Source organism: Aquila chrysaetos, chromosome 10, assembly GCF_900496995.4.
Source record: "Aquila chrysaetos chrysaetos chromosome 10, bAquChr1.4, whole genome shotgun sequence".
Taxonomy (NCBI): Eukaryota; Metazoa; Chordata; class Aves; order Accipitriformes; family Accipitridae; genus Aquila; species Aquila chrysaetos.
In genome coordinates, this window is record NC_044013.1 from 27,100,503 (window position 1) to 27,125,065 (window position 24,563).

At 44.7% G+C, this 24,563-nt stretch overlaps 1 protein-coding gene and 1 long non-coding RNA gene across 4 annotated transcripts in view; one reads left to right on the top strand and one right to left on the bottom strand.

Annotated features, from left to right (window-relative positions):
- The window catches only part of MYO7B (myosin VIIB), a 59,178-nt gene that overhangs the window by 7,755 nt on the left and 26,860 nt on the right, over window positions 1-24,563 (bottom strand). For 2 of the 3 annotated variants that reach the window (XM_030027472.2, XM_030027470.2), the window contains 22 exons: window positions 24,255-24,339; window positions 22,992-23,210; window positions 21,475-21,651; window positions 20,513-20,722; window positions 19,429-19,596; window positions 19,083-19,163; window positions 18,400-18,527; window positions 16,698-16,824; window positions 15,192-15,311; window positions 14,144-14,317; window positions 12,960-13,187; window positions 10,434-10,601; window positions 9,707-9,824; window positions 9,490-9,616; window positions 8,559-8,728; window positions 7,678-7,859; window positions 6,748-6,875; window positions 6,055-6,212; window positions 5,425-5,578; window positions 3,291-3,446; window positions 405-510; window positions 160-273 (listed from right to left, as the gene is read on the bottom strand). In XM_030027472.2, the coding sequence (XP_029883332.1) occupies window positions 160-273; window positions 405-510; window positions 3,291-3,446; window positions 5,425-5,578; window positions 6,055-6,212; window positions 6,748-6,875; window positions 7,678-7,859; window positions 8,559-8,728; window positions 9,490-9,616; window positions 9,707-9,824; window positions 10,434-10,601; window positions 12,960-13,187; window positions 14,144-14,317; window positions 15,192-15,311; window positions 16,698-16,824; window positions 18,400-18,527; window positions 19,083-19,163; window positions 19,429-19,596; window positions 20,513-20,722; window positions 21,475-21,651; window positions 22,992-23,210; window positions 24,255-24,339 (3,298 nt within the window). The remainder of the gene's footprint in view (window positions 1-159; window positions 274-404; window positions 511-3,290; window positions 3,447-5,424; window positions 5,579-6,054; window positions 6,213-6,747; window positions 6,876-7,677; window positions 7,860-8,558; window positions 8,729-9,489; window positions 9,617-9,706; window positions 9,825-10,433; window positions 10,602-12,959; window positions 13,188-14,143; window positions 14,318-15,191; window positions 15,312-16,697; window positions 16,825-18,399; window positions 18,528-19,082; window positions 19,164-19,428; window positions 19,597-20,512; window positions 20,723-21,474; window positions 21,652-22,991; window positions 23,211-24,254; window positions 24,340-24,563) is intronic. The other variant, XM_030027471.2, reaches the window with a different exon arrangement.
- Window positions 23,835-24,563, top strand: part of LOC115346897 — a 28,109-nt gene continuing 27,380 nt past the window's right edge. Inside the window, exon 1 of the long non-coding RNA XR_003925298.2 lies at window positions 23,835-23,987. This is a non-coding gene — a long non-coding RNA (uncharacterized LOC115346897). The remainder of the gene's footprint in view (window positions 23,988-24,563) is intronic.

A 24,563-nucleotide genomic window follows, 5' to 3' on the forward strand; every position in this document is an offset into this window, starting at 1 on the left:
GCTAAAAGCTTGAGCCTAGGTTGTATCCCCTCAGTAAGACAGAAGCAGTAATGACCTACTCTGTTGCTTGGCTTCATATATGGTTGTTTAGGTGGCCTGGTAAATAAGTAAGAGAGGAGCAGGGAGTCCGGCTACCCTGCCATAGTCAAGAAGAGTTACCTTGTCTGCAATCTTCACAAAGAGGCTGAAACCTTCCCAGGAGCTCAGCTGTAATTTGGAAGCTATGTTCTGACACAGAGTCCGGATTTTGGTGTTTGTTCCCACATCAAATGTCTATGAGATAACAGGACTTTTGTTACACAGAGGAGAGGAAGAAATGAGAACACTGAATGTCTTGAAACGTGCTCCTGCATGAACACATCATGGCTGGGAAAATGGTCAAGGCTGGGAAAACAAGTTCTCACCTGTTCTGTTTCATTGGGGAAGCAAATCTTGTGTGAGATCTTAGTGTTGTTCTGTAAGATGGCCTCAACCTCCACAGGATGAGGTGCCCACTTCCTGGAGCCACTCCTGGAAAATGCCACCACCATCGTAAGAGAGATCAGTGCTACATGTTTAATCTTTGAGGAGTTGAACAACAGTATACTATCTGAACAACAGACTCCATCCAAAATGTGTGATGGGGTGGGCTCCAATGGACCTTCACCTCAGTGCAAATTCAGTGTAAAAAAAGTAAGAAACTGAGGGTCTTATTAGCCTGTATATTAAAAGTCTGTTCTACTCTGCAAGGAAGTTGCAGGAATAAGGCACCTTCCTAGCCAGTACCATTACCCCTTCTATGTATTCAGCAACATTTTTCCTTACTGTTATTGAAGTGTGAAGATAGTGGCTACAAGGAGACATACATTTTATTTAATTCTTGCATCAGCAAAAAGATATGCATTCAGACACAAAATGAGTTACAGCTCAGGAGCCAAGTACCAGAAAAGTTTGGAGGGCCACTAGAAGCATTACATTTTATATAAGAGCTGGCATGTAATCACTAACTCAAGAGGTGCTTAAGCTGTACAGTCCCAGTTCATTGAAATTATACCTCAGAGCAGAGCTGTCTTTTAAAGCAAAGGAACTGGCCCTGAAGTCTGAGTCATGCAAAAACCTTGATACAGTTAAAATGAGGACAAATCTAGCACATTACCTTCTGGGGCTGGTATTTTCCTGCCCTCGGTGGCACAGAGCAGGCTGTTTAGAGATGTTGTACACCATAGCTTATGGGCCAAACTCCTCTCTCACACTGGGCCAATCTTTCAGGAAGAGAGCTTAGTCTGGCATCCAGCTTTAGTTGTGTGGCTTTGAAAACTAATTTTTTTTCTATTAAATAAAGTGGCAGTTCCATTTGGAGAAAAAAAAACCCTGACTGTAACCAAGTTGAACAGCATGTGCTTTGGTACTGTGCAGGCACTGTAAGGAGTGTGGACCTGCCCTACTCAGTCATCTGTTCCTGGACTTGCTGCAGAGGGAGGTCATAGGAGACCAAGGAAACACAGCAGCTTGGCTGGAGGCACGGGGCCATCTCTCCTTGCAGCCTCAGCTCAGAATTCATTGCCAAGGCAAGATCTGCTTAACACCCACCAGGGTGCTCGCTGGTTCCCTGGCCAGGAGTCTGGGGATGAAGCTGTAAAGCTGTTTATGGAGGAAAAAGTGTACCCAAGGGCTCAGCTGGCTTCCACTACACATATTGTAGGTCAGTCTTTTGAGCTGCCTGCTCTCCCCTTTCCAAAGAGAGCAGGTTACTTAACAGGGAGAAGTTGGGCTAGATGATCATTGTAGGTCCCTTCCAACTGAAATATTCTATTCTATTCTATTCTATTCTATTCTATTCTATTCTATTCTATTCAGAGCAGATGCAGGTTCAATCTTAGGAAAAGCAATACTCTCAGAAAACAACATTTGTCTTTGTTCCTCTTCCCATCCCCCAGGCTCCAGATCTGAGGCAGTTTAGCAGATAGAATTCTTCTCCCAAACAGCCCATTCTGCTTTTCCCTCCATGTTTCCCCACTCTAAAGAAGCTCTGTACAGCTCAACAGGGCTTAGAGCATGAATAGCACATGATATAGGGAGGCAGGAAACTTTCAGTCTTCTCCATAGAAAAAAACAATGAATAGCATTCCTCGCCATGCATTTTTCAGGCACTTCAAAGGCGAGTTCAATGTGCAGTGACATTTTCCAGCAGTGCCAAAACCCATCCACTGCAAGGGGGACAGCCACTATGTTAGCATTCCCCTTGAGCCTGACCCACAGAGCTCACAGACCAAATGCAGGGCCCAGCCTAAGAGAAGGGGGAGGATGGAGGAACTGGAGGGAGAAATCATTAGGCAGCTTCTTTACTGAAGAGGTCTGTGGCAGGCAGGTGGTAACTCACAGCAGCATCAAAAGGGAGAAGGCTGGGGTTAACCTTGATGCCAAAGCACTGTGTTCTCAGACCATCAAGCTGGGTACTTCCAGTGCCTGGTGGAATCTAGGGAAACCTTCCCCCTACGGTTCAGTTGATCTTTCCTGAAATCCTGGTAGCCCTTCTACTCTCTCTGGTTGTGTCATGTTCATTATACCAACAAGTCATTCAGAAGCTCAGGAAGCACTGTGGTTTGGAGGCCTTGTTGCTTCAACCCTCACCAGGACTGGGGTAATGCCTAGCGGTCTGAGAAGTGCCTTGCTTTGAGCAGCCATGTAAGTGTCAGGGCTTTGCTCGTTTGGGTTTCTTCAAAGAACAGGAATTGATTGTGTTGATCCTCTCTTCCCAGCATGGATCTGCTTTGCTTCACCGTCAGAAAACCAACAGAGACACATTAGCACTCTGCAAATGTCAGTGACTTCAGTGGTGCCACCCCATTATGAGTAAAACCTAGTATTTTTAGCTGCACATTTGCAGCTCTGTGTTACCAACATTCAGCAAACTCAAGACTGATCCTCAGGCACACATAAGGGGGACAAGGACATGCTGCCTCACCAAAGGAAAGAAAGGTCAGGTCCTCATCAATGACAATGCAGGATTTCATTTCAAGCTGCATGCCCTTTAGGATGTTTGAAATACCCAGCTCTGGGAGTCAAGTGATTATGTATGATGCTGAACTTTTTAAAATGTTGCTAACTCTGTGAAAGAAAAATGTGAAACTGTGACACAGACCTCTCATAGTGGTTCAAAGTCTGTAAGGGAGTTAAAAATAATTATCACTTTAAAAAAAGGAAAAGGATGTAAAGAGGGAAAGGAAAGTAAGAGCCTCAATTTTTTAGCCTGTGTGCTTTTTGGCGCCTGATTCATGATTTTTGAGCTGGCTATATGCTGGATCATTTACCTCATCACTGTCTGAATCCTCCGACTGCACTCCAGGGCCAGTGTTTCTTTCTGACGTGTCTCCATGAACTTCTGGGCATGTTTCAGCAGTGACTTGCTGGGTGGGAACAGGCCAGTGCAGAGCCAAAGGAGCTGCCAGCCCTTGGTCATACTGTACCTGTGAACACAAAGCAAACGGTTCTGCTATAGCCACATAAAATTCTTTGTCTGACCACACACCAGCTACAGGGAAGAGAAACACACTCATATACTCATACATATGGTATGTTGTGCCATTCAGCAGAGAGCTGCAAATCAACAGAGATTTCACACAGGATCTGGCAGCCGTTTTCTGTGCAACAACCACAGCCTGTAAGTGAGGACAATGCTAAATCCTGGCTGATGAATATTCATGACAGTTGCAAATCTCATGAATAAATATAAGCTCCAGTTTAACAGTCATCTTGGCAGCAGTGACGCTGGTGCCACCCTCTTGGAAAGCCACTGTCAATTTGCTGTTCAAGCTCACATGTATTTGGATTGTGCTTTATCAGGTGTTTTTATTCACCTGCCCTCTGTGCTAGCCAGCTTGCACAAGCACTTCGCATGCAATCGACTTTCCCTTACACATGGTCCTGCTCTGAAACATGAGCATGTGGATGGCATTGTGTAATGAGGTAGTTATAGTTCTAAAACACTCCAGGTGAAGTTTATACAATTTTCAGGCAGAAAGCCAGTTCTTCCAGCCTCTGGACCTGTGAAATCTGCCAGTTGAAGTTCTTCTGGCATCTCACCCTCACCAGGAAGAAAGGTTCTGCAGCCAGGAGGTGGTCAGTCATTCTACCTTCAACACCAGGAGCAGAACAAACTTCAGCTGTGTCCCAGGGATTGCTCTGAAACACTAAATGGTGTGAAGTGGTTTTGGTTGGGAAAGTAAGCAGGTCTGCCTCTGAATGGGCACCAGAGTCTGCTGAATAAAGAGGTCCTGGCTTCTTTATTCCCATTTACTTTTCTAATTTTGCAGAGCAAGACACACTATTTTAATCCCATTTATACTCTATAGATCAGTGGTGTTCATCTCTATGTGAGAGCGGGACATGGTCCACAGCACAGTAGCCTGGGAAGGATGAACGATTTGTTGCTCTGGCTGTTCTAATGAAAATATATGGAAATAGCCACCTTTCAAGCATTGTTTTTTCCACACCAGTGATCCCTCTCAAAACAGTGAATGACCCATGGGACTAAATTGGCAGAGTACATCAGACATGGCACTGGCACCATGGTTACAGACTATGCATTAAATAGCCTGTAAGATTTACTGCACACAAGGAAATTTACTATTTAATAGTTACACGCATGGTAAAGGTTCCACTAAGTTTAATATTTGTGGAACAGTAAGAAAGAAAATAAGCAAATAGAAGTTCCTTCTCTAACTTTTGCAGTGACACAATGCAGCTAGACTCAGACAAACCATTTTGTTAATAATTAGTATTATTTTAAGCTTCTTTTTGCAAATCAGTTCCCCTGGAAGTAGGTCAAATTACCATTTTATGAGTGGGGAAGAGAACACCAGCCTGTTTTGGAGACTTATGCATGGGCAGGGACCTGTGTAACCAATCTGTTCTGCAAGGCAGTTGTGCAACCTAATTAATATAACTACTCAAAGGTATTCACTGGTGGTAAAAGATCTGGTGTGAACTATGTGCTTATAGGAGGGAAATATTGTCATTGGGAAACCTAAAACAAATGGAGGGCAGAGCAGCGACTGAAAGCATGCAAGAATTCTATGCAGTGCCATATTTTCTCCACAGACTGCCTTGGGAGTAAGAGGGCTTCAGTAACACCTTGCTTGCCTCACACAATACTGCACAGACATGAGCATTGAATGTTGATGGGAGCAAAGCAGCAGCTCAAGGGAGATGAGTAATAGAACTGCTCTGTGGCCTCTTACTGCCAGTCAGTGGTCCTGAGCGCTCCATAAAGGTAAGCCCCACAGCACTGCCTGGAAAAAGGGGGAAGGGAAGGTGTCACTCCAACATTTGGGCATCCTTCCCCTCTGTCCCCACCCCATCACAAGTGTAGCAGGGGTTCCTGATCACCAGCTGTACTTGAGCCCTGGCTCTGCAGAAGCAGGGTGTGCACACCCGGGTAAGTACCTGTTTCTGTTCTCAGTCAGTTGCTTCATAATCTGACAGTAAATCTCATCCCGCAGGACCTCCTCCTGGATAGCTGCTACAAATATCTGGTCAGTGAGTTCCACAGAGGAGTGTGTCTGTTTTGAGGGATAGTCTCCCATGAATTTCATGATGGGTGAATGTGCTGTTAAGGACAAAAGCAGGCCAATTTTGGAAGGTAAATGGGAAGTCTCACCTGGATCCTAACATGTCAGTGACTCTGTTGATGTCTAAGTAGCAAATACTGGGAGGACAGTCTGGAACATATTCCCCACCTGTCCTCTACCCCCTTTCCATGTGCAGCAGTCACTGCTTGGCTGTGATTTGTACCATATTAGCTGCTTGCTCTGAGCATATGCAGTAAATCTCATCCACTCCTAAAGCCATGTTCTGAGTTCAGTGAGCCATCAGGAGTTGTGGAGCATTTGGAGGGAACAGGAACCTTTCCTCTGTAGACAAGGGAAACAAAGTTGATACCCCCCACCTTGATGTAAACATATCCCCTATAATGTGGATGTGGTATTATCTCAATGGAGGCAAGTTTAGTGGAGGTAGCTAGCTCTTCCTTCCCCTGAGTGTTCTCAGGTCCCAAAGAGAAGAGTCAAAGGATATCAATGAAGGCCTGGCAGGCTAAATCCCGAAGATCAGGGTCTGTGCTTGCTCTCTTCAGCAAGGGCTGTTTCAAGGGCTCCTTAGAGTGTGCCCACAGTTGACTGCGCCCGCGGGATTTCTGGAGAACAGCTTTGCTGATGGATTCCTTCTCAGGAGTCCTGAATGAAGGCAAGTGCAGACAATACAAAATTACTGGATCAGTATTGCTATGAACATAGGAGGTCATTATCACAAAGACTTATCTCTAGGCATGTTCTTTCCCAAGACAGTGATCTCCTATCTTGTTTGATTATGCAGGTCAACAAGAACAGGAAAATGTAGTTTCTTGTAGATCCAGAAGGGAGAAGGCTTGCAAAAAGAAGAGAGGATTTAGAAGACTAATTTTTCGCCTACTCGCCGAGGCCTGAAATGTTGTGTATGCTCACTAGCTGGTAAGTGCTGAAGAAGAGGTGAGAACTAAGAATAGGGCCTCCTGGAAAGAAATAAGTCCAGCTGGGGTTCTTCTACCCTTCCCTTTGCATTTCTGCAGACAAAAGATACAAGTAGGCCATGTGCCAGAATCTCTGCACGTCCAAAGTCACACTTAATTACAGGGAACAAAGAGAAGAAACCCAATCAGAAATGGGAGATGCTGTTACATCCTAGGCTTTAAGGATAACTTTCCTAGGGTGCACACTACACAGAGAGCTTCACCTGAAGTGTTCATAGGAAAACTCCTCCAGGGTGTAAGGCTTCACTTTGAGATCCTCCTCATCAGGTTCATCCATGTAGGAGTTCTGTGAAGCTGTCTTCCTCTGGTCTGGAGACATCATCAGCAAACTCTGGAATGACACAGCCTTGTAGAGATGTCACATGGACACAGGTCTTTGCACAGATTGTCAGGTGTTACTCAGCATATATGTGCAGATGGTGTATACTAAACTTGAGTACTCTGTGCTGCAGGAGACCTTCTGTCCCCTAAGCAGCATCTTCAGAGATTCAAAAAAGACTTGGGAATAGTTGACTCAAGGAAGTAATTTGCATAGTCCCAACAGTGGTGGCCATCAAAATGTATGTGATTATCCAAAGCCCAACATTTGTTAAAAATGCACCTGCTTATCACTAGTGTGTTTTCCCCCCACTTTTTCAGCTTTTTACTTGTTAGCACAGTATCTAATATAGTGAATCTCCAAAACTGAAGAGAAAATTGTTAGCAGAGTGATCAATGGGAAACCTTGACTCCCTCAAAGAGCATACTCTTTTAAAGTAACCTGCTGCACTTAGAGCTTCCCTTGAGCCCAGTCAAGCCCAATCAAGCCCAGTATGAATACAGGAAAATTCAACTGCACACCCATTTCCATTAATTGCTACCAATTCCAGGCACTGAAATCCCTAATGGTGAATGGACCATTTTTTTGGAAGTCATTGCTTTTGTGCAACTGCAGTCTTCTCCTTAGAGTTTGGGCTAGGTTTAATTTTGTTTTCAGACAGGACAAAATGAAATGCTTTTCTTCAATGGGAGATATAAAACTTGTCTGACTTTGGAGGAACAACTAACTTCCAGTTATAAATTTAATCATATTTAACACTGTTATTATCATTTATCTTCCAGTCTCTTCAAAGAGAGTGCTCAGCTTTTCTTACCAGCACTTGACTAGAGGGTTTTGTGAGAGAAGGAATGGTGTAGATCTCTTCCAAAAATACATTCCCTGTTTTGCCTGTCCTTTCATTCTGGGCACAGGTCCAGCCAGAGTTCTCATCCAGCCTTTTGTCTTCGGTGAAGATTAGCAAGTCTCCCTTCTTGAAGGACAGGATGGCAGGATCTTCTGGAAAACAGAATAAGGGAGTACTGTTCAGGCTTGACAGTCCAGGAAAATTCAAAGGGATTGCAACATGAAAGACAAGGGAATTGTGTTTTGAAGGCCTGAATTCAATTAGCAATAGAAAGTGATTTGTGTAAATATGGCTAATTATCCAGTAACACTTCAGAGAAATCACTTAAATTTCCTCTGACAGGCTGATTTTGATCCACTGAGGGCAATGGCAAAACTCCATTTGTTCCAAATGGATGCTGACTTTGTGTCTAGAACTGGCAGCAAAGTATGGAAAGAAAGTAGTTGTAAGTAGGTGAAATTAATGTTTACAATTTAATCCCCTATCCTCTGTTCCAGCCAACTATATTCCACAGAAAATTCCAGTTTACCACCTCTGTGAAACTTTTCTGGAAAGTATTTCCAGGGAGCCCAGATCCAACTTCCTACTACAAGAAGGCTGAGTTATTGGACACTGTACTATCTAAATAAAATATGCAAAGAAGTAGAAGGAGGAAGGAAAGTTAATTTGTATGCAAAGGTATTGAATCACATTGCCTTATGCTCTGTATTGCTGTGCTGATCACTATGCATCCCTCCTGGAGCAAAGGGACTCTTGCTTAAGTTCTCCCTCTTCTCTTTGAGCTCTTTCAAATGAGTGCTGTGGGTTCTCTCAAGATTTCTTCCCTAGCCTGTAGAAAAGTTATGACTTACCTTGGGATTTTTTCTCATGCATTGCCACAGCAAATCGTGATCTCTTCTTCAGTCCTTCCAGGAACATGACAACCAGTTCAGCAATGACAACACTGTTTACAGATGTCAGGACAAACTCCTCGCCACGAAGTGTGATGAGAGTGCAGCTCTGTCCAAATGACTTCACTGCCCTATGTATTATTGAACAGATTGTTACCAGAGCATCTGAAAAACTTACAGACCCATCTGCAATCACATCCAAGGCACCTACACCTCCTTGCAGACAAATCCCTTACAGTGAGTGTTGGTAGTTATAAATTTGCCTTCTCATGAGTTGGTAGGTGTGAAGGACTGAAGTGTTTCAGGTTCACTCTGGACTCCACCATGTTTTGTACAGAAGTACTTCATTATAGACAAAAGAACACCCTTCTTTTGGAGTAACTGAGCAACTAATTAAATCTGTGACAGTCCTCACAGAGGTATTTTTTGTGTATGTAAGACCCTAATCTCTGAGTGATCTGATGCAAGGATATGTGCCCTGAGCAAGCCAATGGTTACCCTTTTCCCTCAGTTATCCTGTTCAGGTCCATCACACCTGAGAAGTATACGAACTCCTAGCATGCATAATAGACGATGGCTTAACTATGTTAGTTATTTGGGCCATTCTTGTCTTGATGCATGCCTGTGCTTCCTTATACCTTTCTGACTGAACGCGATCATCTCTCCTTCCATCAGCTGGGAAGATTCATCCATTTCAGTATTATTTCCTTTACAGGCTGCTCACAACTTGTCCCCTTCTGTTTCCCAGACCTAGACTAAAACACCTTTCCAGTCTCAGATCAAATCACCTAGGGGGACAGCAGAGAAAGTACACCTCCCTCCTACAAGGAAAACCCTTTCTGAGTATGGGCAGAGATGCCTTCCTCAGATCTTGTCTTTCTGGGGCAGTCACCTGTTGGTGTGGATGCCAGTTATCTCTGGGAAGGTCAGCTCAAGGAGACGCTTTTCTGACTCATCTAAGAAGCAGATACCTTTCCAATTTACGGCAACGATAAAGTGGTTCTTGGGCAAGCTGGGACCTGAAAATGCAGAAAAAACTTATCAATGCTGTACAAGTCCTCCTCTATTGAGCTTATATCTGTCCTCTACTCCCAGGGTCCAGAGATTACCTGAAAACTTAGTGACTTCAAAGAATCGGGAAAAAAGCAAAGGCCACTGAAAGCGAGCAAAATCTACAAGTTGTTCCTTCACAGTCTGACGGGAGAGACGGTCCTGTGTGTATGGAGCCTGCAGTATAAAAAGATTCGCAAGGTTTTCTCAGTAAAATCTGGTTTGCATGATCTGCAGACAATAAAGAACAGGCCTGATCCCAGAGGTTCCCAACAGTCCTCTGCTGTCACTGGTGTCAAGGGTAACTGGAGAAAGTCAAATCAGGAACAGCCTCCAGGGGCTCAAGCCACATGCAGCTGAGGATGCCCACAGGCATGTGGCTTCCAAATTTCCCTCAAATTCCCACTGACTGATCTGTTCAGAGTCTAACACACTTTGGGTGCCAGGGAAATAATTCAGGTAATCCATTTCCAGATCAAAACCAATATTCCATCTCATACCCATCCTGACTCAGTTGTCAGATGGGAGATAAAAAGCCTTAAAAGATACCCTATTCAGAGATTTAAATATACTTTTTTCATTCTGCACCCTGCCCCTGTTGAGTACTACATGGAAGAGTGAGTGGAAAGGTTCTCCACTCCCCCAGCCCTAATAACTATTTAGGATATACAAACTGAGATGTTTTTCCTTCTTCCCCCAACAGACTATTCATAAATGGAAATGGTGAAAGAAGCAGAAGCTGGTGCTCAAGAGTGGTTACCCAGCAGTGCCAAACAAACCTCTTACCTTAGCATGTGCATAGGTTATAAGGCTCACCCACTTTTCCAGGGGCTTGGACTTCAGCTGTTTCACTGGGATACAGTCATGGAGCACCTTCTGCACAAGTTCATTGTGGATGGAATCTCCAAACTGGATGTAACAATTTTTTGCACCTATCTCCACCAAATCCTCCTCCTGAAACAATTAATCCATTAAAAGAGGCCTAGAAAGATGTCCAAGAGTCCAGATAGCCTCGTTCAACCTTGAAGCCAGTTTAGGAATAGGGTTTTCTCCACTTTTGTCTGGATAACTCTTGACAGTCATCCAGCATAAGGAGAAATTAACTTCACACAATCATAGCATCAAGGAGATTATTAGCAAAGATATTTTAAAAGGACCCAAATTGCCCCTTTGGACATGCCTCCAACTGCCACATGAACTGAAAGTTGCAGGGAAAAAAAAATGTATTAATTACAAGGGCCAGAGTGACAGCTGGTACAATCACCTGGACAGGAATTGGTCATTAAAGGGCAGGCAACTCAGGAGGAGTACAGGGATCTTGTAAGGTCATGCAGAGAGGAAATTAGAAAGGCAAAAGCTCAGCTAGAACTCAATCTGGCCACTATTGAAAGAGACAACAAAAAATGTTTTTACAAATATGTTAACAATAAAAAGAGAGCCAAGGAGAATATCTATCCTTTAACGGATACAGAAGGGAACATTGCCATCAGAGATGAGGAAAAGGCCGAGCTACATAATGCCTTCTTTGCCTCAGCCTTTAATAGAGAGACCAGTTATCCTCAGGGTACTCTGCCCCCTGAGCTGGAAGGCAAGGACGAAGAGCAGAACATACCCCCCTTCATCCAGGAGGAAATAGTTAGGGACCTACTACGCCATCTGGACACTCACAAATCTATGGGACCAGATGGGATCCATCCAAGAGTACTGAGGGAGCTGGCGGAGGTGCTTGCCAAGCCACTCTCCATCATTTATCAGCAATCCTGGTCAACGGGGGAGGTCCCAGACGACTGGAGGCTTGCCAACGTGACGCCCATTTACAAGAAGGGTCAGAGGGAGGATCCAGGGAACTACAGGCCTGTCAGCCTGACCTCGGTACCGGGGAAGATTATGGAGCGGTTTGTCTTGAGAGCACTCACATGGCATATGCAGGGCAACCAGGGGATCAGGCCCAGCCAGCATGGGCTCATGAAAGGCAGGTCCTGCTTGACCAACCTGATCTCCTTCTATGACCAGGTGACCTGCCTAGTGGATGAGGGAAAGGCTGTGGGTGTTCTCTACCTGGACTTCAGTAAGGCCTTTGACACTGTCTCTCATGGCATACTCCTTGAGAAACTGGCGGCTCATGGCTTAGACAAGGATACTCTTTGCTGGGTAAAAAACTGGCTGGATGGACAAGCCCAGAGTGTTGTGGTGAATGGATTTAAATCCAGTTGGTGGCGGGTCACAAGTGGTGTTCCCCAGGGCTCAGTCTTGGGGCTGGTTCTGTTTAATATCTTTATCAACCATCTGGTTGAGGGGATTGAGTGCACCCTCAGCAAGTTTGCAGATGACACCAAGTTGGGACGCAGGGTCGATCTGCTCGAGGGTAGGAAGGCTCTACAGAGGGATCTGGGCAGGCTGGATGGATGGGCCGAGGCCAATTGTATGAGGTTCAACAAGGCCAAGTGCCGGGTCCTGCACTTCGGTCACAGCGACCCCATGCAGCGCTACAGGCTTGGGGAAGAGTGGCTGGAAAGCTGCCTGGCAGAGAAAGACCTGGGGGTGCTGGTTGACAGCCGGCTGAATATGAGCCAGGAGTGTGCCCAGGTGGCCAAGAAGGCCAACGGCATCCTGGCCTGCATCAGAAATAGTGTGGCCAGCAGGAGCAGGGAGGTGGTTGTTCCCCTGTACTCAGCACTGGTGAGGCCGCACCTGGAGTACTGTGTTCAGTTTTGGGCCCCTCACTGCAGGAAAGACATGGAGGTGCTGGAGCGTGTTCAGAGAAGGGCAACCAAGTTGGTGAGGGGCCTGGAGCACAAGTCTTATGAGGAGCAGCTGAGGGAACTGCGGCTGTTTAGCCTAGAGAAAAGGAGGCTGAGGAGATACCTTATTGCTCTCTACAACTACCTGAAAGGAGGTTGTAGTGAGGTGGGTGCTGGTCTCTTCTGTCAGGTGGCTGGAGATAGGACGAGAGGAAATGGCCTCAAGTTGTGGCAGAGCAGGTTTAGGTTGGATATTAGGAAAAATTTCTTTGCTGAAAGGGTTGTCAGGCATTGGAACAGGCTGCCCAGGGAAGTGGTGGAGTCACCATCCCTGGAGGTATTCAAAAAGCACATAGACAAGGCACTTCAGGACATGGTTTAGTGGGCATGGTTGATGGTTGGACTCAATGATCTTGAAGGTCTTTTCCAACCTAAATGATTCTATGAGTCTACGATTAAGAATGGAAAGGTTGTTCACAGCCACTAGAAACTTCATTCATCTTCCTGCTTTTTAATGTGGGAAATGTTAATATAGTTTTGTCTCCTTAGGAGTATGAATAAGGAGACCCACCTTCTCACAACGGTATTCTCCAAAGCGGATGCCGCGAATGACTTGGTGGTAAATGAGATCAGTGCTGACAGGATCCTCCTGTGAATTGTGCCAGGGGGTGAAGATTTCCTTCCGGAAGTAGAGCCGCCAGGGCGCATTGCGTTCGTGTGTGCCCTGCTCCTTCACTAGCTGTTCACACTGAGAGATGGCATCCAGAACATGATCTCGTCCCCCACCCAGTGACCAGACCTAGAACAAAGGGACACTGCATTTACTGGCATGCCCGCTTTGTATCTGAGTGAAAGACAACAAACCCAAAGCTCCTGGTCTCCTGACAGCAAGAAAAACTCTGAAAAGGTAAGCAGATGGATGTGCAAGTTGTACTTTGGTAAATGTGTGTATTTTTATGCACAGGGATGGTATTGGGAAAAGTAAGTTGGAAGTTAAGACAAAGCAGCTCTGGTTTGCGATCTTCTATTTGTCTCTTTGTACTTTGCTTATCCCCTGTATATGCCCTTAAGCGCACATGCAAGTGTTCCTGTAATCTAAACAAAAATGCCATCTCTAAATTAATTTCATTGCTATTGATGCCTAACTGAGCATCCTGCTGTGTATGTCTGTTTTACAGTATTACTGTAAAAAAAAAACAAAGGGAAGGAGAGGCTAAAATGCCACCATGTGAGCTAACAGCAGCAGCCCTGACAGGGACCTTGGCTTTCAATGCCACATGACAGGGGCTGCATCAGCAGCACTGTAACACAGAACAAGAAAGTAACGTGCAGCAATGTAGGTAGGAAATGTGTCTTTGAGCACAGATCCCTAGCATGTGAGACCTGCTAGTTTCACCCTGCTCCAGCAGTTCTGCAGTGCTGCATGCATGGTGAGCAAGTGGGATCTCAGAACATGGCGGGAGACCACAGCGCTGCACTGCCCATGCATGGGAGCAGGGACACTAGTCAATTATGTGACCTGGCACAGGAAACCTTACAGGCCTGCAGCAGGAATTGCTAAGAGGCTAGCCAACAGAAAGGCAGAATAGGATTATCAGGTGCTGAGATTCAGCTGGGATTCAGAACTGATTTGGTTTGAGCATAGGAGTGGGACGGGGTGTCAGGAGTCAGAGGGAGTCCTCAGTGAGGCTGGGTGGACAGCAGCAACTCCACAGAAAGAGAAGGGAGCTTTCATTCTATTTTTCTACACTTTACCTTATCAAACACAGCAATGTAGAGTGAAAAACCAAACACATCCTTCAGTTTGATTTTATCTGCTATGAACTGACAGATCTCTTTGGCAATGGAAGCAGAGTCTGCAGGGACAGTGATGCTTTGGCCATTCATCAGGGTGACATTAAACATAATGGGTTTCTTCTGCTTTGTTGCCTGTAAGTCAGAGTTAAATGAGAGAAACAAATTATGGGCAAACCTTACTTTTCTGTGAAGAATGAAGAAGGCATTTAGATTTAAGAGCTCCACACACTGTACACCCTAGTCAACAATCTTTGAGTGAATCTCCAACACCCACACAGTTTCTTCAATGCATGGTGAGTCTTAAATATAAATTACAAACCTGGAGCAGCACTGGACTCAAGTTCTCCGCTCCCCACAACTCAGGGGAGCTGATTATCACATAACAGTGTGGACTGACAGACTTTTCATGAGCCGTATTTGGCCTGATGACTTTTGGGTACAGCCTTACATGCATCAGTGGAGAGACGGCCTGCAGCAAGTACTTTGCCTAGGGAGATGTGTGTTAGGCAATAGGGTCTCAGATTTAGGAAGGAATTGAACTGAGGTCTTCACTTGAAGGGGGTGTGCGCACATATGTGCATGTGTGTGTGACTTCTCATTACTAGGGTGACATTAAAAGGAAGAGGGAAGGCAATATAGTCCTATCATACACACTTCCTCCCTCCATTTTAAAAGCATAAGCCCTACTCAGTGCTTTCCACAAATGATGGTAAGAGCTTCCCCCGGAGGTGGTTCTGGCCTGTGGCTCCTGAGTGGATAGAGGTTATCTCCCTGCAAATCATGTGTTGCAGCTTTTAAATTACATCCTCCACTGGATTTAGGTTAACTGAATAGCCAGAAGAGGTATATCTAAGAAGCTGTCCAGACCAAGGCAGCTGGCTTTAATCCCCTTGTGCAATTGATTTCCATGACTGGACTTAGGAAGATCTGTTAGCACAGGCTAGTAAACGCAATCCAGTATAAAATGACACAGATAAATATAATTAAGCAAAAAGGGAGTTGCTACCTGAAGTTCCAGCCAGCTCGGAGGTTCAGTCCGTGCTCCATTGACATAGGTACGTCTCAGACGTTCAGCACAATATGGTGCGTAGCCTGTAGGCCCATGGTGGATGAAATTCAACAGGTACTATATGCATAGAGCATAAGAAAGAGTTAGGAAATACCAATCCTCATAAAACATTAGAAACCTTCTGCAGCTGATATACTAGACTACAGTGACCAGTCAGCTTACAGTTCACCAGAAAGTATTAAAGGTTAGGGTTGGAATTAGTGTTTGAGACACCAAGTTTTCCCTCATTCTGCAGAGCTTTTAGTCTAAAGAGGAAGACTTGTGTCAGTCTATTCACCATGTTTAACTACACAATAAATGTCAGACAGTGGAGACTTTATTCTTATGACTAGGTTCGAGCAAGGGTTAGTGTTTCCAACTGAACAGCCTGAAGTCTTGTGACATTCTGTATAAACAAAAGTGCTGGGAAGAGGGCTAATTGCAGGTTAGGATTGATGATGATGGTTATTTGTAGTTTTACTAAGTTCTCTGGCAATATCAATAGTGGAAGTCCATGATTAAGATTGGACATTGGAAGAGAAGTGTTGGATAAACTGAGCTTTTGGAGTTTGTATGGCTCTGGTATCTGGATGACATGGTGTAAGCATGGACTTGTATTTACATACCTGTATTTAGTGGAAGCATGGGTCAGTCACCTGGTTATTTTAATGATTAAGAATATTCCTAGAGATAGGGTATAGTCATGTCTTTCACGAATTCTGCATGGTTCACAGTCTTTCGATGAAGACTGGTGTCGAAACATGTCTATGGCTTGTGTCTTGTTTGTTCCAAGTAGTGTCCATTTAGCAGCATTTATGATTAGATTAATCATTTCAGCTGGGATGTCAGTAAAGCAAGGCTGAAGATTCAGGAATATCTATGGATTCTGTTTGCCTCTAAGATCTAGGAGGAAGGCTGATGTCAAGTTGGAGTCACCGGTTGTTGGTTTTTTTTTTCCTCTGGTGAAGTGGATTTATCATCCATTTAAATTTGGAAATTAGTGAATGATGAAAAAGCCCAAATCTTTGTTGGATTTTGTAGGGGTTGGAGATGTAGGGTAAGAACTCGTAAAATATGGGGGTGATTTTATACTGGTGTCTTGAGTATATTTAATCACTGGGATTGTAACTGAAGACACCTTTTAAATGTTGGAAAGGCAGAACTGGAGAGGTTAAAATTTGCCAGATTCTTTGCAGATTACAGATCTAAAATGAGGGCTGTGATCAACAACAGAATCCAACTTGTAAGACGTGTAATGAAAAAGAATTAAATGGGAGTACAGCAATCATTTCTTTAAATTCCCAGATAAGCATATGAGATGAGAGAGTTTCTGCTAAAACCACAGCACTAGATGCTATGGCAGCCAAACAGTTTATGTGGCTGTCTGTATCAAAACATCAAAATACACAAGAAACAAGATCAGCTAAGGCATTTAAGCTGCTGTAGGAAAAGTTAGTAGCGTACCTTCACAAATGTGTCTGAAGGAGGAAAGCAACCAAGGCAAAGTGACAGAAGGATCCAGCCTCGAGCATAGCTGCTCCTGTTGCTGTTTTCAGTGAGTTGTTTGCAAATCTGGCAATAAATCTCATCTCTGTAATAAAACATGTGAAAGCAACAGATAATGATTCACTGTCTGACCTGTCTTTGGCTATGCTTCCACTGCAAGCTTGGCATGATTGCAGCATGATGTAGATCTGAGCTAGGTTTAACCCATTAGCTAGGGTACCAACTGTAATGTACCACAGGAAATAACTGAGTCATTGGCTTTGGCAGGGAAAGACTCAAGGTATACTTAGTGCCCTTTGCCAGCCCTTGTCACTCAAGCAGTTCAAGTGCAATTCTCATGCTGGATTACCTCCTGTGACAAGCAGGGGACTGTGCAGGGATAACAACTGCTGGGTCATCCAGCTGTGAAATGGCATTGCTGTCCCTCCACATGTGAAACTTGGTCTAACCTCTCTACAGTATGTGGTTTGTATCTCGTGGCTCTTGTCTGTCTGCTTATATGTGGATTTGGGGATAAAGACAGGAGGACACCCTGCTTAATTTTATATTTTTAGTAAACTTGGAGTGAGTCCTTGGACAGGAATAGAGGAAAGGGTGCTTCAGAATGAGCTTCTGAAAATGCAAGTTGCCTGCAGTGAGGATATATGGGAAACAGACACAAAATTCTGTATACAAACAAAACTGCTATTTAAAAATCATCTTAAATTTTCTGGACTCTGGGAACACACATTTGGCAAGTCTGATGTGGAAGGACACAAAGTAGGTGAGGTTTTTGTTCCCGGATAGGACATATGATGAAACACAGACTGAGGGAGTAGATACTTAGCCTGTGGCTGTTACGATACACTGATTGAAGGCAATTTTTGCCAGCTGAGGATCTGCTTCGGGGAGCATCCTGACTAAAACAAAGCACGTATGTAGAGAGAAATGCAGCCCATGACTGAGGTCAAGGCAGGGCCTGTGCCTATGGGCTTTGTTACAGAAAAGTGTTGCAAAAGCTAAAATGGGCTAAAATGGAGGAGGGAATTCACAGGGTCAGGTCAGAACCACCTCTTATCCTCACACCATGCTTGGCCTAAGGTCCACCCTCACACCGCTTGTGAGCAGGATTTCTTCTAGTGGCTGATACAGTCAGCAAACCAGACCTTAAACTGTCTCTGACTTGGGGACATTGCCTGAGGGCTCAACAACTGGCTGTTGGGAAACTGAGGTTATGCACACCTCTCATACACCTAGTGTACATTAACTCCATATTTCTTACTCTTCTGAGTGTTTCTTCTCCCTCATACCAGGGCTGTGTTCCACCTTCAAGTGTTATTGCGTTACAGCCCTGAGCTCTGCCCCACTGCATATCTGTGGGGTATTCAGAAAGCCACACATGGAGGCAGCTGACCTAAGCCACAACATGAAGATACCAGAAAAGGCAGTAAGGGAGTCATTCTCTGTCCCCTCTGATAAAGGTCAAGCATTCTCCAAAGAGGTGTGTGGCCTACAGTCTCATTCCTATGTGACTAGCTTGGGCTTTCAGTCAGAAATCCCCATAGATAAATGTGAGATACTTCCAGCATTTGGAAAATGCCCTGGGACTGTGGAAAGGGGATGCTGGATTTCCTTGATTAAATCCGTGCCTGGTCCTAGAAAGGAGGTACAAATTTCCTACCTGATGGCAGGACGCAGAATTGCATTGCCAATAATGAAGTGCAGTTTTTCTAGGTTGGACATAGGTCTCTCAGAGATCGAGCTGTCCTCTTGGAAAGCCTCTTCTCCACTTCTCAGCTGGTCTGTCACCTGAAAGAAACCAAGAAGAACCCCAGAGTGCTCTAGATACCTTCCCTCTTACTAGGCAGCTCTCCCAGAAATGAGAGACATTCCTTCTCTATCTTTCTGGCAGGAGCAGTTAGGAACAGGCCATATTTCCCCCCTTCCCTCTCAAGCTAACTCATAAAATGCAGTGTTACGGTGCTATTACTGGCTAGGAGAACTTTCTTGTACTGTCCTGTACAGCCCTAAGCACATGGTGGTTCTCAGTCTGCTCAGGGCTTTGGGCAAACTGTTCTGTCATACCAGAAATTCTCAATAATAAATTGTTGCCTGTGTGCAGGGGTCACTCTCCAGGAGGGAGGGATGGAGTTAATCTGCCAGAGAATGAATGACAGCAGTGCACATGGGGATAGTTTCAAAAGAAGAACAGTGCACCAGGTATCCCATACACAGGGCTGCACTGGCTTGGCAGGGGAACAAGTTTCCATCTGGGAGGTTGCTGTCACATAACATCTGTCAGAAGGTGAAGACAGGGTTCCAGGCAAGAAGGCTTAGGGGAAGCAATTTATTTCCACCTCTTACCTTCCCTGTCAACTTGGATGACCGTTTCAGCTTCAGGGAAGAGATCCCCTTTGAAATCTTGTTATCCTTCCTGCTGTCTCTCTACAACACACAGTACCATTATAGGAAATTAGTTTAATGCACAGCAAGAATGATTCATTAAGGAAGGAAAGATGCTCAAATGGAGATGTTTTTGTTTGCTCCCTCCTGCCAGAAGGAGCTGCAGTGTCCTTCCGGGACTGACAGGGGCACTTTTGCACTTCTGGCATTTCAAGTACAGTAGCATGAAATGATTCTCACTCTTGGTAGAACAGCACAGAAACCAAGGAAAGCAAACGAAAATAGAAACATAGCCTGCTCGTCTCACCATATTTGGGCTGTCGTTCCTGAACTGGACCTGGTTTTTCCTGCCAAGTGTGTCATATATCTGTGTCATCACGGAGCTGCTCTTGGTAGTGGCATTCTTGGCAAACATTGCTGGCTCTGGCAGGTCACCCATGAACCTCAGGATGATAACCCACACAACTAGAGAAGCCTGTAGTGGCAGAAAGCACAGTCAGACACTGCCAAGAGAACCAATGGCCTCATGCCATTTCTGCCTGTTTAGATAAGAGCATTTTCTTCCTTTACCCAGTCCAAGTTGTTAAAATTCCCATCTCCTCCCACCATTTACACCAGGAGTTTACTTTCACGTCAAACATCATGAAAGCAACATTCACAACACTTTCATGCTAAAGGAGGAGGGTGCAGCTGTAGAGGGAATGTCAGATTTGCTCCGTGATTGCTGAGCCCTCACCATTCCCTTTACTGGCACCTTGCAGGTGTGATGTAGCTGGAGTGAGGAGGAGAAACCTTGGCTGAACCGCACTCTGCAGTTCACCCACCTGGAGAGATAAGCAGTGGGGTGAACTCTTCCAGGAGCCCTCATGCCCAGAACTAGAAAGCCAAGTAATAGCAAAGTTTTTGCTGTATGGGATCCTCCATTTTGCAAGGCTGCCTAGCATCAAGAAAAACTCCCCTCCTCAATACCCCTATGGTTCAACAGGAAAATTGGAGGCCTGGGCCTCCCCCTTCTGTCCTAACTTACAGACCAGCAACCCTAACAAGAGCAGAGAGATGGGTGAGCTCTGATGCTTCTTCTCTCCACTCCATTTTTGCCCCCAAAGAGTATCTGGAGAAGTTAAAACTTTAGAGTTCCCTCTTTAGGCAGACTAAAGGTGACCAGAGATCTTGTGTCAGGCAGGTATCTGTGTGAAGTGCCTGCCTGCAAAGTGCCAAAAAATGCTGATGGGAACTACTACTTTCACACAAGTGCTTAGGACTATCTGCTTGGCTCTAAAGTCTGTGGTTCCCAGGGCTGTGCCAGAGGCGGGGGGACCCAAGGATGAGGGGAGCTGTAGAAGCCAGGGCTGTGGAGAGAGCAGGTTCAACAACAAAAAGGAGAAAGCTACCAGGACATTGTCCTTGTCATCATGGTAGAGTAGTGGGTGCCGCAGCTGTCTCCGGATATGTGTATGTGTAGAAGACCCCTGGAAATAAGTAGCTGCAAACTTTGGGAAGGTGTACTCTTCCAAGCCATCTGCTTCCTCTTCTAGCTCCACACTCATGGGAACCATGTCCAGGTCGACCTCGTCCAGCTTGTTACGTTTTGTTTCCAAGTCCTGTGCAAAACATGAGGAAGAAGCATATTTTCTTTCCCTGTACTCTGATATTCTTAATTTACATACTTTTTTTCTTTTTTTTTTCTTTTTCTCTGCCATAGGTCCTCCAGAATTTGGCTTCCCAGCTAACCCCAAAGCCATTTTCAGCTGCTACCAACAGATCACTGGGATGCAGAGCTTGTCCTTCTGAGATGCACACATTCCATATGAACTTCCTGTCTTGGTCTTCAGCAAGAACATTGCTGGTGGAAAATCCAGGTGTTATCTCATCGCTCACATCCTGCACTAACCCAGACCATTCTACTCTGCCTACCCCTCCCTACCCGATTCCATCCTCCACAGCTGTCAGGACCAGTATATCTCAAATTTTGCTTTTAAGAATATGGGATAACTTGGGTCATAAACTTCCAGCTTGTTTCAGCCAGAAAATCACTGAGAGCACTGTCAGCAGAACATGTGGTTGCTGCCAAAATGCAGAGAATGGCACTATTTGGGGAAGGTTTGCTGGGCTAAAGAAACAAATGTGCAGTAGCTTTTGAAGACATATAGTCCCCAAACTGCACGTGACCAAAAACTTTTGGGAACTGACCTCTGAAAGCAGATCCTGAAGAGACCGTCTGCATGATTAATTTGGGTGATTCTTTCACTGTACAGAAGTTCATTAAACAGAATTGACCACTGATGGAATTCCAACAGTCAATGGACTTAGACAAAGGATGAACATGACCCATTATCAATCTGCAGCTCTGTACCTCAAAACCCAGAGGAGCCTGTCCTTCTTGGCCTCCGATCATAGAAGGTAAAAACCCAAAAATTTTGTCCACCATTTCTTGGTCACTGATAACATCATGATTTGTTGGTTTATTGGCAACAGCATTCCTCCTTTGTCTTGCTTCTGCCTCCTCTCTCTCCAGAGCAGTCAGGTGTTCCTTTAAACATAGAAGCTAGTTAGGCATGACTGGAACATCATTCTACTAGAATGAATGAGTGCTAGGATGAAACACTATTACAAAGGTGTTATGACAGTGAGGTCCAGCTCTGCTAGTGCAGTGTTGGAATGTGAAGTCAAGTGTTGCTTGTGCTAAGCAGTCACAAAGACCTAGCACATCAGCAGAAGGCCTTGCTCTTACAGCTGTCCTTATAGACTGTTGGCCTATTGGTAGTGATGTGCCATTTTTCAAGAACTTCATCAACAAGACATAATACAGGAAAACCACAGAATTCCTAACAGTAGAAAAACCCATATTATTTAAAAATGTTTTGTGTCAGGGAGCCGTAATAGCATTGTGCATGTTTGGCTAAAGTGCCAGCTCATACTGCAAACAGAAATGTGCATGTGTTTGCCTTGTCCCATTTCTAAAGCATCATTACAAACTGGTTTACAACTATGTCTGCTTTTTATTAAAATATAGCAGTGCTCAGATCTTTGAGCAAGTCCGCAAATGTGAGCTGGTCAAGCTCTCTTGTCAGCCAAGGAACATAGCATTCAGTGTTCCTCCCCCAACATATCTACCTTTTCTAATCTCATAGCTTCTTCCCTTGTTTTCACTGGTCCAAGGACCTGGATGAGACGTTTCTCTTCTTCTAAGCAGATATTCCTGGATTCCAGTTTGCACTTGTTTTGTGTACAACAGGACCATTCTGTGACTGTTTCCACAACTGCTGAGATGGCTCCCTTCTGTTATTAACAACATGTCCACACCAGGACTTTATCCCAACAGGGACTCAGTTCTCGATTTGGCCTTTTAGGGAACAGGCCACAGGCAGAAATCTGCACACTGGCTTTGTCCTGTTTGTACAGCATTAATACAGAAAGGAAGTCACAGAAAGGCCTCCCATGTGCTATGGACCACCAAGGCAGTAAGTACAGGATTTTTCTCTGGCAGCGCATACCAAGACACACTGCATTAGGATTCCCTTTTGAATGGATCTCTAAGTGACATTATCAGGCCTTGCTGGAGAAATGGATCTTCCCTTGCAGGAGTGACTGATGTGCAGGCGCATCTTATCTTTTCTCCTCCCTTTTGTCAAAAACATTTCAGCTCTGTCAGTGAAGTTTTGATCCATGATAATGAATACAGAAAGCAAACGTAAACAAGATCAGTCTGCTTAAAACTCTGCTTTCATGCTTGACGAGCTTAGAATAAAATATCCCAAAATAAATATCCACATCCAGTGCTATGCTGTGGCAACACTTGCTGGTCATTAAATCAGAACTTCATCAGAACTTCATAGAAACAACACGTTCACAAGGTATCTGTGAGCATACCTCCCTCTTCATCCTCTGGTAGATTCGGCGAGCAAACATGCCCCTTGCATATGCCTGTATAATGCGTACAGCTTTCTTCTGCTCTGCTATCTTTTGACGCATTAGATAACCGCGGCACATGGCTTGAAGCCTAATGATATGAGTCCTGGTTGCTTCATATTGTTTGGCAAGCTGCCGGCTCCGGTAGAGGGCCTGCAGGCGCCCAAAACCCAGCATAACCTGTAGGACGTGGAGAAAAAAGAAGTGGTTATGGTTCAAAACCATTGAGACTGGGAGTAAGTTGGGATGAGTAGAGGATAACAAAATTTGGTAACTGGATAAAGACACTGAAAGGGGCTAATGTGATACTGACCTTCATGCTTTATTTTCTCCTAGTAATAGGCTTTTAAAACTAGATTATATAGAGTTCTTCTGGGGACCTGTTCTAGGGAGTGACTCCAGAAAGTGACAATGGTAGCCTGGGATTATGACAAGGGAAGGAAGAAAGCAGAAATGAAGCCAAGTGAATGATAAAAGCATGTGCTTGGAGAGATGGGTGTGACAATCCCAAGAGAAGCAGCAGAGGAGGATGGGGCAGAGTGCAGGACAACAGCCTGACTCTTCAGACAGGAATTGCATCACTGATGCAGAATAGAAAATGTTTCTGACAGAAACTGGCAGTTTCCCTTCCTGCTCCTCATGAATGGGATGTATGGGATATATTAATAATAATCCTTGCCACACGAATACACAATATGCGAGTGCTCCCGATATGGTGTAGCTGTCCTTACCCAGAAAAGCCACCATCTATAGAAGATCAGCCAATATTTTTACTAATGTGAGATTGATATAATGATTTTTCTGATAATTTTTTACAGATTACCAGTTTTCCTGTAACAGTTGTGGAAGACACTTTGCTCACAGCATGGTGGTAATGCACAAATGCTAGCCTTGGACTCCTGACTAGAAGTGTGGGATCACTCATATGTCAGGTCACCAGAGCCAGGCCTGCCAGAGGTTAGTTGGGTTATTATTTCACCAGAAAGTAGAAACATCACAGATTCAGCAAGCCCTGAGAGGTCCGAGAGCCCTCCTTGGACTTTACACCCTTCTTTACATCCTGCCATCTTGCCTCTCCTCCCTTCAGTTGTGAATATCTTCATTCCTAATACTCCACTCGGTCTGGCAGGGCATAGTATATAAACACACACACAAAAACATATATATGTGTGTATATATATACATAAATATATATATATATTTATATATACACCTGCATCTTACCATTCGGAAATCCTTCCGGCAGCAGTAGCCTCGCCAGGCTGACTGAATGGCTACAGCAGACTTCCTCTGTTTCAGAAACCGCTTTCTAAGCAGACAGACAAGTGAGGTAACAATAGGTTATTTCTGCTGCTTCTTATGATAATAGTAAAGAGTAAGGTGACATTTTTTTTCCTTTTATGGGATGTCTACAGTCTAATCTCAGCCTTGTCTGCTGTCTAGGAACACTAGAGGCAGGAATGCTGTTGTTAAACTAACTAGCTCAATTACATGGTTCAGCGGTGGACTTGGCAGTGTTAGGGTTTATGGTTG